The sequence below is a fragment of the Mytilus californianus genome, unplaced genomic scaffold (assembly GCF_021869535.1).
Source record: "Mytilus californianus isolate M0D057914Y unplaced genomic scaffold, xbMytCali1.0.p SCAF_1, whole genome shotgun sequence".
In the NCBI taxonomy this organism is placed as follows: domain Eukaryota; kingdom Metazoa; phylum Mollusca; class Bivalvia; order Mytilida; family Mytilidae; genus Mytilus; species Mytilus californianus.
This window is the reverse complement of record NW_026262581.1, coordinates 120205843-120219979: the sequence shown is the minus strand read 5'-3', so window position 1 is coordinate 120219979 and position 14137 is coordinate 120205843. Positions and strand designations below refer to the sequence as shown.

At 30.8% G+C, this 14137-nt stretch overlaps 1 protein-coding gene across 1 annotated transcript; it reads left to right on the top strand.

Moving 5' to 3' along the window:
• The first annotated feature begins 301 nt into the window (after positions 1-301).
• On the top strand, positions 302-13604 carry LOC127732565 (AP-1 complex subunit mu-1). Its single transcript, XM_052241623.1, has 11 exons — positions 302-384; positions 1494-1546; positions 2376-2600; positions 5168-5298; positions 6039-6183; positions 6555-6681; positions 7191-7333; positions 7641-7712; positions 11574-11732; positions 12427-12552; positions 12890-13604. The coding sequence occupies exons 2-11, from the start codon at positions 1505-1507 to the stop codon at positions 12986-12988; spliced, it is 1269 nt and encodes a 422-aa protein (XP_052097583.1). The 5' UTR covers positions 302-384; positions 1494-1504; the 3' UTR covers positions 12989-13604.
• The last annotated feature ends 533 nt before the right edge of the window (positions 13605-14137 follow it).

Below are 14137 nucleotides of genomic sequence, written 5' to 3'. Positions count from 1 at the left end.
CAAATAATAACTATAAAAACGGCCAAGTAATCAAATAATCAAAAACCCCATGAGGAGGCTCACAAGTGTATCTATAATACCCTCAGATGAAACCTGCTAGACGTCACGAATCCACGGAATGTATTAAGGTCGAAAGCTCCGAGTTTAGCATAACTATCATATAAATAGCACCTAGTTATGTCGATCTGGTTTGGACAGCGTGTTGTTTTGCTTTGTTTGATTTTTCACCTTTTAAAAATTCCCGCCGGGTAACTTCGAATAAATTGAAACGTCAACAGGAAATAAAACGAATGATGGGAAACAGGTGTTGTAGTCACTTCCGGTTTTAACAAAATATAGCTTGGAAATGGATTGAAAGCCGAAAATCCTGATAATACGCTTACTGTAAATATTTTAACATAAATTCAATAGATTTTTACTAACTTCGTATTTCTGACACGACTGAGACAGTAACATACCATATTTTGGTAGAAATGATTACATTTTATTTGCAGACTGGTTGATATTTTGCACCCCCATCATGTTATAAATATAGAAATGATAAACCATTCACCAGGCACCGTCTGTTTACATAGAATAAATCTCCATTATATATAACTTTTGTATGACTCATGTTTAAGATACTCAAAACTAAACACCGTAAATTCTGTAGGTGTCACTGTTGTTGCTGAATCATGAATGGTAGCGCGCCTATAAATTCCCAACTGATAAATACACCATAGTGGTATTGGTAAAGCGACTCAGTAAATGCATCCCAAAAATCACAGACATCTATGGAGGCATTAAGGCTTACCCTTGTCCGTCTGTACGTCCGGAAGTTGGTTTCGGTTCTCTCACTTTAGTTTGCCTCAACCAAATGTTATGAAAATTATACACAATGCTAATTACCACAAAACACAGATCAAGTTTGAATATAGGTGGTGTGACTTTTACAGTTCTCTAGCTATGTTCCTTTATAACCTTTAATGCAAGCAGGGGCATCACCTGTGTCCCATGGACACATTCCCCATTTGAAAAAGTACTTGTACTTTAGTTTAGTAGTATATATAGTACATATGTACATGTATGCATTTGTTCAACTATTTCCTTAACTTTATTATATCCAGAAACTCATTATTTACTCAAAAGACTTTAAGACCATCTTGGCAATCTACAATGAGTATTACAAATTCACATAATAGTTCTAAATTCTACATGTAGGTGCATTGATCGTGTTTTAAAAAATTGTATGTACATTTTTGCTGCTGGTATTTTGTAATTATAAAACACCCATGCAACCATGCATCCCATATTGCCTATTTTGCAACTGCCAAGTAATACACTGTCCAAACTAGGGACTTTTTTTTAATTTTATAGACATTTAACATGTTTAATATCAAATTTAAAGTAAAACAGTGTTCCCAGACCTTAATTATGTGTTGTTTTCCTCATATCAATACACATTTGACCTCAGAACAATAATTTTCAATCTTACTCTGGTATTTTACTTGTAGGTGTAGGTAAAATGTCAGCTTCAGCAGTATATATTCTGGATGTGAAAGGCAAGGTAAGATTGAAATAGTACAATACAAGATGGAAGGTAGCAAAAAATGATAATCATAAAAGAACTTATAAAGTTATACATTTGCGATCCTTTTTTAACAAAAAAGATGAATATGTTTTAAATATTTTTGCAATAAATCATGTGCACATTGACACTTTAAAGAAAATCCTTTATTATAACCAAATCTTCAAAATGTTCTAGTATTTGATTGTCTTCCCGTACTCTAACTCGCCAATTGCTTTTCCGTATCTGTACATGTATGAAGTGACCTTAAATTGTAACATCTGTTGTAAGTAATTCAGCAATCACACAGCACATGTGTAAAGATATAAACATTGAAAAAACTAAAAAATATATCTATTGATGGTTTATCAAGATCATGATAGGTAAACATGGGCGCCAAAGCCAGATAGCTACATGTACATGTATTTAAGCAGTCAACAATCATGAAATAAGCTATTTTTTGTCAGTTACACATTATGGATTTGTATAAATGTAAAAAACGTGCATAGAGGACTTAGTTCAGTACAAATGTACATGTATGCATTGGTTCAACTATTCCCTTAACATTATAATATCCAGAAACTCTTTATTAGCTCATAAGACTTAGCTTAAAGACAATCTTGGCAATCCTCAATGAGGATTAAAAATTCACTGTTAACCTTATGTGGGAAAAGACACATTGTACATTGCAAATAATGGAGATACTTTTTTAATATCTACATTGCACAAACTATTTCAATTAAAAATAATACTAATTTGTATTTCCAAAAAAAAAGATTATGTCCATTTTTGACGTGTACAAAATGTACCTTGTATATATCTTTTATAGGTATTGATATGTCGGAATTATCGAGGCGACATAGATATGTCTTGTATAGACAAGTTCATGTCATTAGTGATGGACAGAGAGGAAGAAGGCAGTATGACACCAATCATTCAACATGGAAACGTAACATTTGTTTATATTAAATATAATAACTTGTATTTGGTGGCTACAACTTTGAAGAACTGTAACATAGCACTGGTATTCTCATTCCTACACAAGCTAGTCCAGGTAAATGGTCAAATATCTAGTATTATTTTCTGGAATAGTTAGTTTTGAGGTAAATTACATAACAAAGTTTATGTTAAAATGTTAGCAGAAGAAATTAAACCATAAAATCAGGTTCTTGCATAATTGACTCTTTTGCACAAATGTTTAAAATTGATGCTCTCCAATACAACATGAACTTTTATCATGTTTATTTTTAAAAGAGCTGTAATTGGCATTCTCATTGTCTACAAACAAATTATAGCACAGTTGCTAAACACTTAAGCTTTTTTGTTTTTCCAATTTTTCAGTTTCAAAGTAGGCATAATTTAGTGAACACTGCTTGCAAAGTCTGCTCTGAATTATGCAGGTCAGTTTCAATAAGACTGATAAAATAATTCTTCCACTGGTACCTTTTCAAAATTATGTCGTACATGTTATATTTGCTATTTCATGTAACTGATTTATCAAGAATATTTTTTAGACAGGTAAACTATCTCAGTAGGCCCGAGAACACAGTAATTTCATAGTGGATTTTTTTTAGACAAAAAACACATATTAAAAAAATCGCACCTGCTCTATCGTATAAAGATTTTTACAGTGTAGTGTACTACTTTTGGGACAAATTATATCAAAATTATAGAAAAGTCTATTGGCTCTAACTCAAAATATGGACAATTTTATGTTAAGGGGGTCTGTAATTCAGTTTGACATCTTCAGGCATACTATTTTTTTACCTTTTCAAACGACCAAATCACTACTTTACCCAAATATTCATGCCCCAAATTTTTTTACGTGTAATTTCATCCCCCTACTTACTATTTTTTGCATAAAATGTAAAGAAATAAATTTGGAAGATATATGAAAAAAATTTGCAAGTTACACACTGTCCACACTAGGGACTCTTATTTGTAGACAACGACAATCAAAGGACGATAACTGTGTCCCCGGACCAGTAGTATTGTGGTGCTATAGTTGCCTCATGCATAAGCATTTGTTAGTTCTGCCTATGTCAAATTTCTGACTAACCTAAGTGATGTGAGGTCAAATAATGAAATAACATACATTAGTAATTACATAGAAAAAAAATATCTGTTATAACACATTTGCATTATACACAATGTATAATGAAAAATTATTCATTGTTATACTAAATTTTTTGTGTTATTTGCAATGCATGTTCTGATTTTGTGTCATGGATGGATGCCCCACATCTTCTTTTCTATCGTCCTGAATATGCATGAAATATTTGCCACTGGACGTTAAGCAACCAACAATCAATCAATCAATCTTCTTTTCTATTGTATAATTTTGTTACTTGATCCTACATCATCTCAGAACATTTGTACACAAACTTTTTTGGAAATTTTTATTAAAAATGATACTTTATGAAGGTCTTAGAGGCATCTTTACTATAGGATGACAAACAACTTGCAGAGAAGTACATTCTTCCATAATACCAACTGTTAAATATATTCTTTAAATAGATCAGGTTATGCACTTGACTGTTCATAGAACTATCATCCTTGATAAGCATGCCACATTTTGAGCTTGAAATTAAGCATCTAATAGGCAGGTAAGATCTCTATTTTTATACGACCGCAAAAAAATTTTGCCGTCGTATATTGGTATGACATTGGCGTCATCGTCGTCCGAAGACACATTGGTTTTCGCACTCTAACTTGAGTTTAAGTGAATGGATCTCTATGAAATTTTACCATAAGGTTCAATACCACAAAAGGAAGGTTGGGATTGATTTTGGGGGTTATGGTACAAACAGTTAAGGAATTAGGGGTCAAAAATAAGTATTTTTGTAACTTCCAGACATAACTTGTGTGTTAGTGTATGGATCTCTCTGACATTGTACCACAAGGTTCCATATCACAAAGGGAATGCTGGGATTGATTTTGGGGGTAATTGCCTCAAAATTTTAGGAATTAGGGGCCAAAAACAGGCCAAAAAACAATCATTTTTCTAGTTTCATGATATACATGTAATAACTTGTGTGTAAGTATATGGATCTTTCTGAAATTGTACTACAAGGTTCCATACCACAAGGGGAAAGCTGGAATTGAATTTGGGGCCAAAAAACGGCCTTAAAACAAGCATTTTTGTAGTTTCCAGACAATAACTTGTGTTCAAGTGTATGGATCTCTCTGAAATTGTACTGCAAGGTACCATACCACAAAGGGAAGGCTGGGATTGAGTTTGGGGGTGATGAATCATAAGGGGGTTCAAAAAATTTGGGAGAGGGATTTTTTTTTCCTTTTTTCCTTTTTTTTTCTTAGAATTTTCCATTTTAAATTGGTAATTTCTGATTTACATATAAAAGCAAATAATAATGATATGGTTTGAATAGGTAAATTAAATTTTTTTAAGTTCTTTGACCATATTCATTCTGTGTCAAACCTATGCTGTGTCAAATATTTAAACACAATCCAAATTCAGTGCTGTATCAAGCTTGAATGTTGTGTCCATACTTGCCCCAACTGTTCAGGGTTCGACCTCTGCGGTCGTATCAAGCTGCGCCCAGCGGAGCATTTTATTTTTATTATATGCATATAATACTTATTATTTGATTTCCATTACAGATAATGATTGAATACTTTAAAGAAATAGAAGAAGAAAGTATCAGAGACAACTTTGTCCTAATTTATGAACTTTTGGATGAGGTGATGGACTTTGGGTTTCCTCAGACCACAGACAGTAAAATTTTACAAGAGTAGGTAGTATTTTTTATATCCAGTACACATTGAAATGGTAAGAGTTTCCACCAAAACTCTGTAACAAGTTCTGATATCCAGTTCTTCTATTTTTTTCCCTATAAATCCTTAAAAAAAGGATAAATATGCATTTATGAAGTTGGTGATTCCTTTGCGCAACAACTAACAATTGTCATAAAAATCACTTCCAAATAACAATTATATATGATACATTATACATTTGTTTGAAATATTTAATTAAAAGCCAGTTTGGTCTAAAATTTACTTATCATAGATAAGCAGACAGACATGCCTATATTTTGAATGTTGTTTACCATTAGAACTACTTATACTACATAAAACTGTATTTTAACAGTAATTATGGATTTTGGAAATACATTAGATGCATGCATACTCACACATACATGTATACCAGCTTACAAATACTGTATTAATGTAATGCAGATAGTTATGAATCATTATATTTTGCTATAAATATTTCAAAACAATTTACAAACTAGAGGAAACATATCTTTTAGAATAACATTGATTGATCTGTCCAATGTTGTTATCAATAAATGTCAAAAAAGCTTATACCTAGCTTATTTCCACTTTTGCAAAAATAATTTCCTAATTGTAATACAGCAATGTAGGAACCAACAACAGATTGTCTTATTTGAGTAACAGTTTCAGATTTTGTCTTGATATTTTTGCAATCAGAAATGTTTTTAATTTATCACTGATGTTTACTCTTTTTAAGGTATATAACACAAGATGGACATAAGTTAGAGGTTGCTCCTCGTCCACCTATGGCTGTTACTAATGCAGTATCATGGAGATCTGAAAAGATTAAATATAGAAAAAATGAAGTATTCTTGGATGTTATAGAATCTGTTAATTTATTGGTAAGTCTTAAACACATATATATTGGGACATTGTTATTTTAAAAAAATGTGGTAAAATAGAGACCTGTATATGTGTTTATTATTTATTCAATAGAAGAACATTTTATATTGGATTTTGATCTTGTGAATATCTTTGATTTAGGTGATATAACACCTTCGTTTGATATAAACAGCAGGAGGAAATGAAAGCTTTTTGTTCAGGGTAATTCAAAGATGTCTAATAAATTGTGTTACACTAGGAAATAGTTGTAATAAAAAAACTTGAATGCAACAAAAGTGACAAAAAAAACTTTTAATATCTAATAAATGACTAAAAAAAATAGAGAAACATTCTTTTTACTATATAGTTTCCATTTTTCATTTTTTTACAGGTTAGTGCTAATGGTAATGTTCTTAGAAGTGAGATTGTAGGGGCTATTAAGATGAGAGTATATTTATCTGGTATGCCTGAGTTACGACTGGGACTGAACGATAAAGTCTTATTTGAAAGTACTGGAAGTAAGTACAGAGGTTGTATCATAATTTTAGATATAACTAACTTGTGTATTGAGAAATGTTGAGAAGTTTTTTTTTGGGGGTAAAAATGTGACAGAAAGAAAGTAAAATTTAATTTAGGGTTAAATTTACCTTATTTAAGACTTGTTGGTGTAGACTTATAAAGCTTTATGCAAAGGTTATAAAATCCATACACAAAACTGATTTTGATAAAACTCACTTTTGACAAATATTTGGTGAATCCATTTAATCTCTAGACATACATTGTTTTCCAGTTAAACGTATTGCAACCACCTGTTTAAAAAATAGAATATATTCCAGAAAGATAGTAAATATGTTATTTTGCTTGTTCAGTTTATAGATTTCCTTCATAGATTATGAGGATTATATAAATCACAATTAATATTTAAGCCAATAGTGAGTTTTGGATTTTTTTTAAAGTGCAAAAAAAGTGGTTAAATGATAATGCACATGCTATTTTTTAAAGCCTTTTTTACTTTTTTTGTTTACAGGAGGAAAGAGTAAATCTGTAGAATTAGAGGATGTGAAGTTCCACCAGTGTGTTAGATTATCTAGATTTGAGAATGATAGAACAATTTCCTTTATACCTCCTGATGGAGAGTTTGAACTGATGTCTTACAGACTTAATACACATGTAAGTTTGATTACAATCCAATAATTTACTACTGTAGGGTGTAATTGACAAAGTTATAGATCTTATTGTTAAATATTTAAACAACATCTGCACAATTTTTTGGTTGATGAGGCTGAGAAAAGAAAAGTATTTTTTTTTTGAAATTTTCTTCTTTGTTTCATACTAAATATAAATTGTAATTGATATCAAACATGTTCAAGATGTCAGATGTTCTGGTTTGTGTTTTAGTCCATTTGTACCCCCTTTAACTTTAATGTAATGGCAATAGTAGTTCAAATGCTTAAATATATCTTGGATGTTTTTACAGGTAAAACCATTAATATGGGTGGAGTCAGTTATAGAAAGACATGCCCACAGTAGGGTGGAATATATGATCAAGGTAAGATAGACAGCAAGGTTTAAATAGGTTAAGATTAAACATATTTTATTTGCTAAATCTACACAAAATGGATGAGACACAACTTAATCATACATAAACATAGGTATCTGATCAAAAACCTTTCTTTTTCCAGATTGTTATATGAAAAAGTTAGAGCTGCTATGTTGCAATAGAATAACGAAGGCAAATTTTCAGTCTTAGTTGAGTTAAAAAAACATTGAAGTTTTAGGATGCCTTAAGTATCACCATGATCACAGGATAGTATAAAGATAAACATTGGTCAAATGACTTATAAAGTCACACGTTAAGTTTTTACACTCAAGGTTCTGTAGCTCTATGAGAATTAGGACAATTGTAATTGGTTTTAAGAGTGGTGGTAAGGTGTACATGTCCAATCTGACCTGACAGTAATCACATGGTCCTTAACCTCTTTTAATGGTTCAACGATAAACATTTTCTCCCTAGGTCTGGTCAGTTTCTCACATTACATTTATTACATCATGTACATCAAAATACAATAAATCAGGGCAGTAGCTCTAATTCTTTTATAAATACTGAACATTTGTATGGAACTTTTGATGTATATAAAATGTCATTCATTCTCATCCCAGAAATAATTTTGTTAAATATTTAAAATAAAGATATGCTGTAAATTTAGCAATTGCTCCAATGTTTTTAGTTTTGATTCAGCCATGCTGGATCTATGTGATCACTCTGGTTTTGGAGATGGTGCAGAATACTAAGTTGAAGACATATCATGAAACTAACTATGTGTTTTAATGACTTGCAGAAACTTTCTACACCATTTTAATCATCGACTGCCAACTTTTGACATGTTATTTGCCCTTGAATTAAGAAAATATTGGTCGAACAGCTACTTTATATTAGATATGTACTTGCATATAGTTCCTTTGTAAATCAAAGTTTATAATAAATAACTATTTAGGAATTAATGTGAAAAAGTAATATATTAATCAAATTTAATCAGGTGATAAAAATTATGAAAGTATTTTATAAGTATCTTATGCTTGTGTAATTATAAGTTATTGAATAAAATTTGGTACAAGATGTGTATTGATAAAGTTGATTCCCACACTTCTTATACAACCGCAAAAAAATTTTTTTGCGGTCGTATATTGGTATGACGTTGGCGTCGTCGTCGTCCGAAGACACATTGGTTTTCGCACTCTAACTTTAGTTTAAGTGAATGGATCTCTATGAAATTTAACCATAAGGTTCAATACCACTAAAGAAAGGTTGGGATTGATTTTGGGGGTAATAGTACCAACAGTTAAGGAATTAGGGGCCAAAAAGGGGCCAAAAATAAGCATTTTTGTAACTTCCAGACATAACTTGTGTGTTACTGTATGGATCTCTCTGACATTGTACCACAAGGTTCCATACCACAAAGGGAATGTTGGGATTGATTTTGGGGGTAATTGCCTCAAAATTTTAGGAATTAGGGGCCAAAAAGGGGCAAAAACAAGCATTTTTCTAGTTTCAGGACAATAACTTGTGTGTAAGTGTATGTATCTTTATGAAATTGTACTACAAGGTTCTATATCACAAAGGGAAAGCTGGGTTTGAGTTTGGGGGTAATTGCCCTAAACGTTTAGGAATTTGGGGCCAAAAAGGGGCCTAAAAACAAGCATTTTTCTAGTTTCCAGACAATAACTTGTGTTCAAGTGTATGGATCCCTCTGAAATTGTACTGCAAGGTTCCATACCACAAAGGGAAGGCTGGGATTGAGTTTGGGGGTGATGAATCATAAGAGGTTAAAAAAATTTGGGGGAGGGATTTTTTTTTTCCTTTTTTTCCTTTTTTTTTCTTTAAAATTTTCCATTAAAAATTGGTTATTTCTATAAAAGCAAATAATAATGATATGGTTTGAATAGGTAAATTAAATTTTTTAAGTTCTTAGACCACATTCATTGTGTGTCAGAAACCTATGCTGTGTCAAATATTTAATCACAATCCAAATTCAGTGCTGTATCAAGCTTGAATGTTGTGTCCATACTTGCCCCAACTGTTCAGGGTTCGACCTCTGCGGTTGTATCAAGCTGCGCCCAGCGGAGCATTTTATTTGAAATGCTATTCCAATTCTTTCCTTGGGCTTAGGCAAGTAAGAGTACTGTAGAGTATGATAGACAATTATCATTATTTACAAACACTTTCACTCAAAGGTGGGAGTATTAATTGGAATCAACTCCACTTTAATGCCAATCTTAGTTGACCACAGTTAATATCTCTTGTGTTACATAATTAAATACACACTTCATTACAAAACTAACTTATACACTTGACTTCAATAGTATACCTGTAATTACTTTTGATCTAAACTACATAAAATTATTCTGTAAACTATGTCTCAAAGATGAATGACTAAGGATTGATAGGATGCATTTTTTGCAAAGAAAAGACAAAAAAAATATGTGTGTATAAAAAATGCAAGCAGGGTCTATTTTACTTGTAAAGTCAGTGTTATAATCATCAATGATTTAGGTTAATTTAAGTTTGATTATAATTAATTTGCTGGAAACAATAAACAAATATGCATAACTCTAACCTGAGCATTTATTCGTTTATTCACCATTTTATTGCTATTTAACAGTGTAAGGTACTTGTACCTGTATTTTAATACAGCAGGATCTTTTCCCAATGAATAATGAACACCAATTTAAATAAAAATTAATTTTCTTAATTTTTGGTTAAAAAAAAAGTGCATTTTCAATGCCTCATTCTGGAAATTATTAAATCAAACTTCAATAAAAAGTATACTACACCTTTCTTTGAAGATTTCTATTTCCAATCCTGTCAAAATTGTTTAATTGGAATAAAGAAAATATTGGAAACCCTTCTAAAAATTGAAATATCAAAAAAATGTGTATCTATATTGAGAAATTCTGCATCTTTGGGCAATTGAATACAATTTCTTTAGTAGTATCATGAAAATGAAATAAAACTGTTCATCTTCAGTGTCATATGCAATATTTATCAAACTCAATAAGTTATTGAAAGAAAGAGTTAGAAAAATTGCATAATATGTTCAAACATAGAAATACTCCCAAAAGCAACCACTTACAGGAAAATTTGGGGAGACAAGCTTGTTTTGTCACTGACTGAAAAAAAACCTATCTTTCTGAATTTAATGCAAGAATGATATATAAAGTTTTTTTTTGTTCATCACAATCCCTGAGAATATGATTTGAAATTATGCACACAACCCTTCCAGTCTCTCCATTAGTGATTCCTATTACTTTGATTGTCAGAAGTACCTTAGAAAAAGTACATTTTTTTCTTAGAATTTCATGACTGGTAATTTTTTAGTTAAATAATAATAAAAATGATGACATGTTCTACATTTCAATCCTTTGGGTTGTCTGCTTTTTTCAGTCCCTTGGTTTCTTGAATGTTAAAAGTGTTTAAACACAAGTTAAAACATTTTTAGCTCAAATCACTTATCCAAAGTTGTGATGTTTGTCTCTAAAGAAAAAAATTTATTAAAAATGAGATAAAAAAAATTGTCCAACTAGCTGTTGCCAAAAAATGGCTGAATAACAGCACCAACAATGCTTTAATTAATAATGTGGAGCCTGCAATAGGACAAATTTCTCATCAAAACTAACATTTTTATTTTTTACAGTAAAGTTCTTCTAAAATATTTACAGTAACCAAATTTATTAATCTAGCATTTTTTTCTGTTGAAGATTTTGACAATAATAGATACACACATTAAATTATTTTTCAGTCGATATTTCTTAGTAGCTAGATAGTTCTTACTGAAAACCTCAGATGGCACTGAGAAGTTGACTTTTTTGCTTTGTCTAATAGAAAAATGTTTAATGATAAATGTCGTTTCAGGCTAAAAGTCAGTTTAAAAGAAGATCAACAGCCAACAATGTAGAAATAATCATTCCAGTTCCAACAGATGCTGATACTCCAAAGTTTAAAACAACAGTCGGTAGTTGTAAATATGCACCAGACTTGAATTCTGTGATCTGGACAATTAAGTCATTCCCAGTAAGTTTAAATGAAGATTTACCAGTATATATGATTTATATATATTGTATGATTATTAAAGTATCATTCATAAGATTAAATATCTCTTCTTATTTTAAGCTCACATGACCAAAATGCCACGTAATTATCTTGAAAACTTTGATAGATAGGTAGAAACTATTAGGGCAATGATCAGCGATACAATTTCTCCAAAATGCCATGAAGAGTGAAACCATTGGATATTCCTTTAAGTTATTTCCTGTAAATGATATTTTTTTTTTAATTTCTGATTTCAATCTTTAAAACAGACATTGATATACAGGAACGTTTTGCAACCGAATTGATCACCAAGACAAATTTTAGTTTTACATAGTTTCTATCTAACACACATAATCTTTTTACATTGTTTCAATTTATTTTTGCCCAAAATCGGGGTGAGCATACAGGCTCCTGGGCTCCTGTTTGTCATTTTTTTCGATAAAATCTGTCACTTTTTTTGATAAAATAAGATCAGTTACAACAACTTACATGTTGATGAAAGTTTCTTTTAAAAAAATCCTCATAAAATAAGAGTTGTCGAGGAAAACCTAAACCTATTTTATTTTGGACTTTATGTTAGCCTTGATAAAATAATTTGAAATTTTGGATTGTAGTTAAGGACCATTATTGACAGGTGAATTTTGTTCTATTATGTATCTATTTATACTAATTATAGGGTGGAAAAGAGTATCTGATGAGAGCACACTTTAATTTACCTAGTGTTATAGGAGAAGACTCCGAGGGCAAACCTCCAATTCATGTCAAGTTTGAGATTCCATATTTCACTGTATCTGGTATACAGGTAACTATTTATGCTATTTACCTCCAGAGGCTATTTAATACATCATACTTTTATCTAGTTTGGAAAATATTTTAATAAAATCAAACTTATTATTTATTATGTTTTTTTCCAGTCTGAATTGGTATGTTCAACCAAAGGTGAATATCAATTTCATTGCACATTGAAGAACCTGTGCTGAAAATTTAAAAGGAGTCCTTTGATGGCATGTTGTTAATTTCTTACACACCTGATTCTTCTTATTTTTATATTGAAGCATTTGCATTTATCATTTTCATATAACACACTTATTGAGATTACAAACACATAAAATTGACATGAAATGTATTTATTTTTATAGGTAAGGTATTTAAAGATTATAGAGAAGAGTGGGTACCAGGCATTACCATGGGTTAGATATATTACACAGAATGGTGACTACCAACTCCGTACTCAGTGAACAAAACAATGAGGATATAAATAATTGTTGTCTATTTATTGTTTCATACTAAAATTTGGAAATTATTCTCACTGAATGATAAGTTTTACCATATTTATTCATTTTAATCATGCATTGCTCACTGTTGTATGAAATGTGCTAAGATTAAGATTATAAGTTTAGCCATTATATTACTGTTCATAGAATATACAACTATTGTAACAGTTACTCTAAAAAAGGGTAAAATATTAATATATTTAAAAAATAAATCCATGTTATGTTTATGTTTTCATGTGCATTGTTTTTTTATAAAAATTCAATATTTTTTTAATAGTAATTTTTTGTCTGGTAGGCTGTAGATCCTGTGTAACAGGGCTTTCTGTTGAGTTTAAAAAATCTTTTCAGTGGATTGCATGAAAGCAAGCCCATTCAATAAGCAATTTTGTCTTAAGCTTATGCATGATAAGTCTTTTTGCATTTAAAGTTAGACGTGATAATGCTTAGAAATACTTACAATACACATACATTCAAAAGAGTATACACAAATGTTTATTTAAACCTGTCATAGTGCTGTTTATAAAATGAAACATTGTTGTCAACATGAACATGAATAAATGGAAATAAAATTGAAATATCACTCAGTTATTTTTTTCTAGCCTGGAATAATGTAGCAGTAGAGGATCCATATGTGTTGTCTTTCTATGGGGATAGTGGTCGTGACTGCGGCTGTAACAATTTGCACATAACCTCTATTTCTTATCCAAACTTTCACCTAGGATGGTAAAAATTAGTATTGAAGTAGTTCGTTATTAGACCTTGTCAGACGGTCATCACTTCAGTGGTCTGGTTAAGTGTGCAAGATGAGTTTTATTTTTAGCCACTTTAAAAAAATATGTAAACGATATATTTGGTATGTTAATGGGTTGCGAAGAATACATATCTGACTGTTTAATGTCACATAGCCTTGACCTTAATTGCTTGCTTTTGTGGTCTGGTTAAGAGTAGGTTGAGATATGTACTTCAGTAATTATACATGTGTGGCAAATTTAAACTAACAGACTTCTTTTCTTTTATTTATTGGAACAATTGGTCAAATCCTCTCAATACCACACTAGAATAAACTAATTAATTACACTCCTGATAACAATTACCCGGTATATAATTTGCAAA

Bases quoted from the DNA above. Each gene is read 5' to 3' on its own strand.
- LOC127732565 (XM_052241623.1), top strand. From the start codon at position 1,505: ATGTCAGCTTCAGCAGTATATATTCTGGATGTGAAAGGCAAG. The intron at 2,601-5,167 runs GTAAATGGTCAA...TTTCCATTACAG, and splicing joins TCCTACACAAGCTAGTCCAG to ATAATGATTGAATACTTTAA. The intron at 11,733-12,426 runs GTAAGTTTAAAT...TACTAATTATAG, and splicing joins GGACAATTAAGTCATTCCCA to GGTGGAAAAGAGTATCTGAT.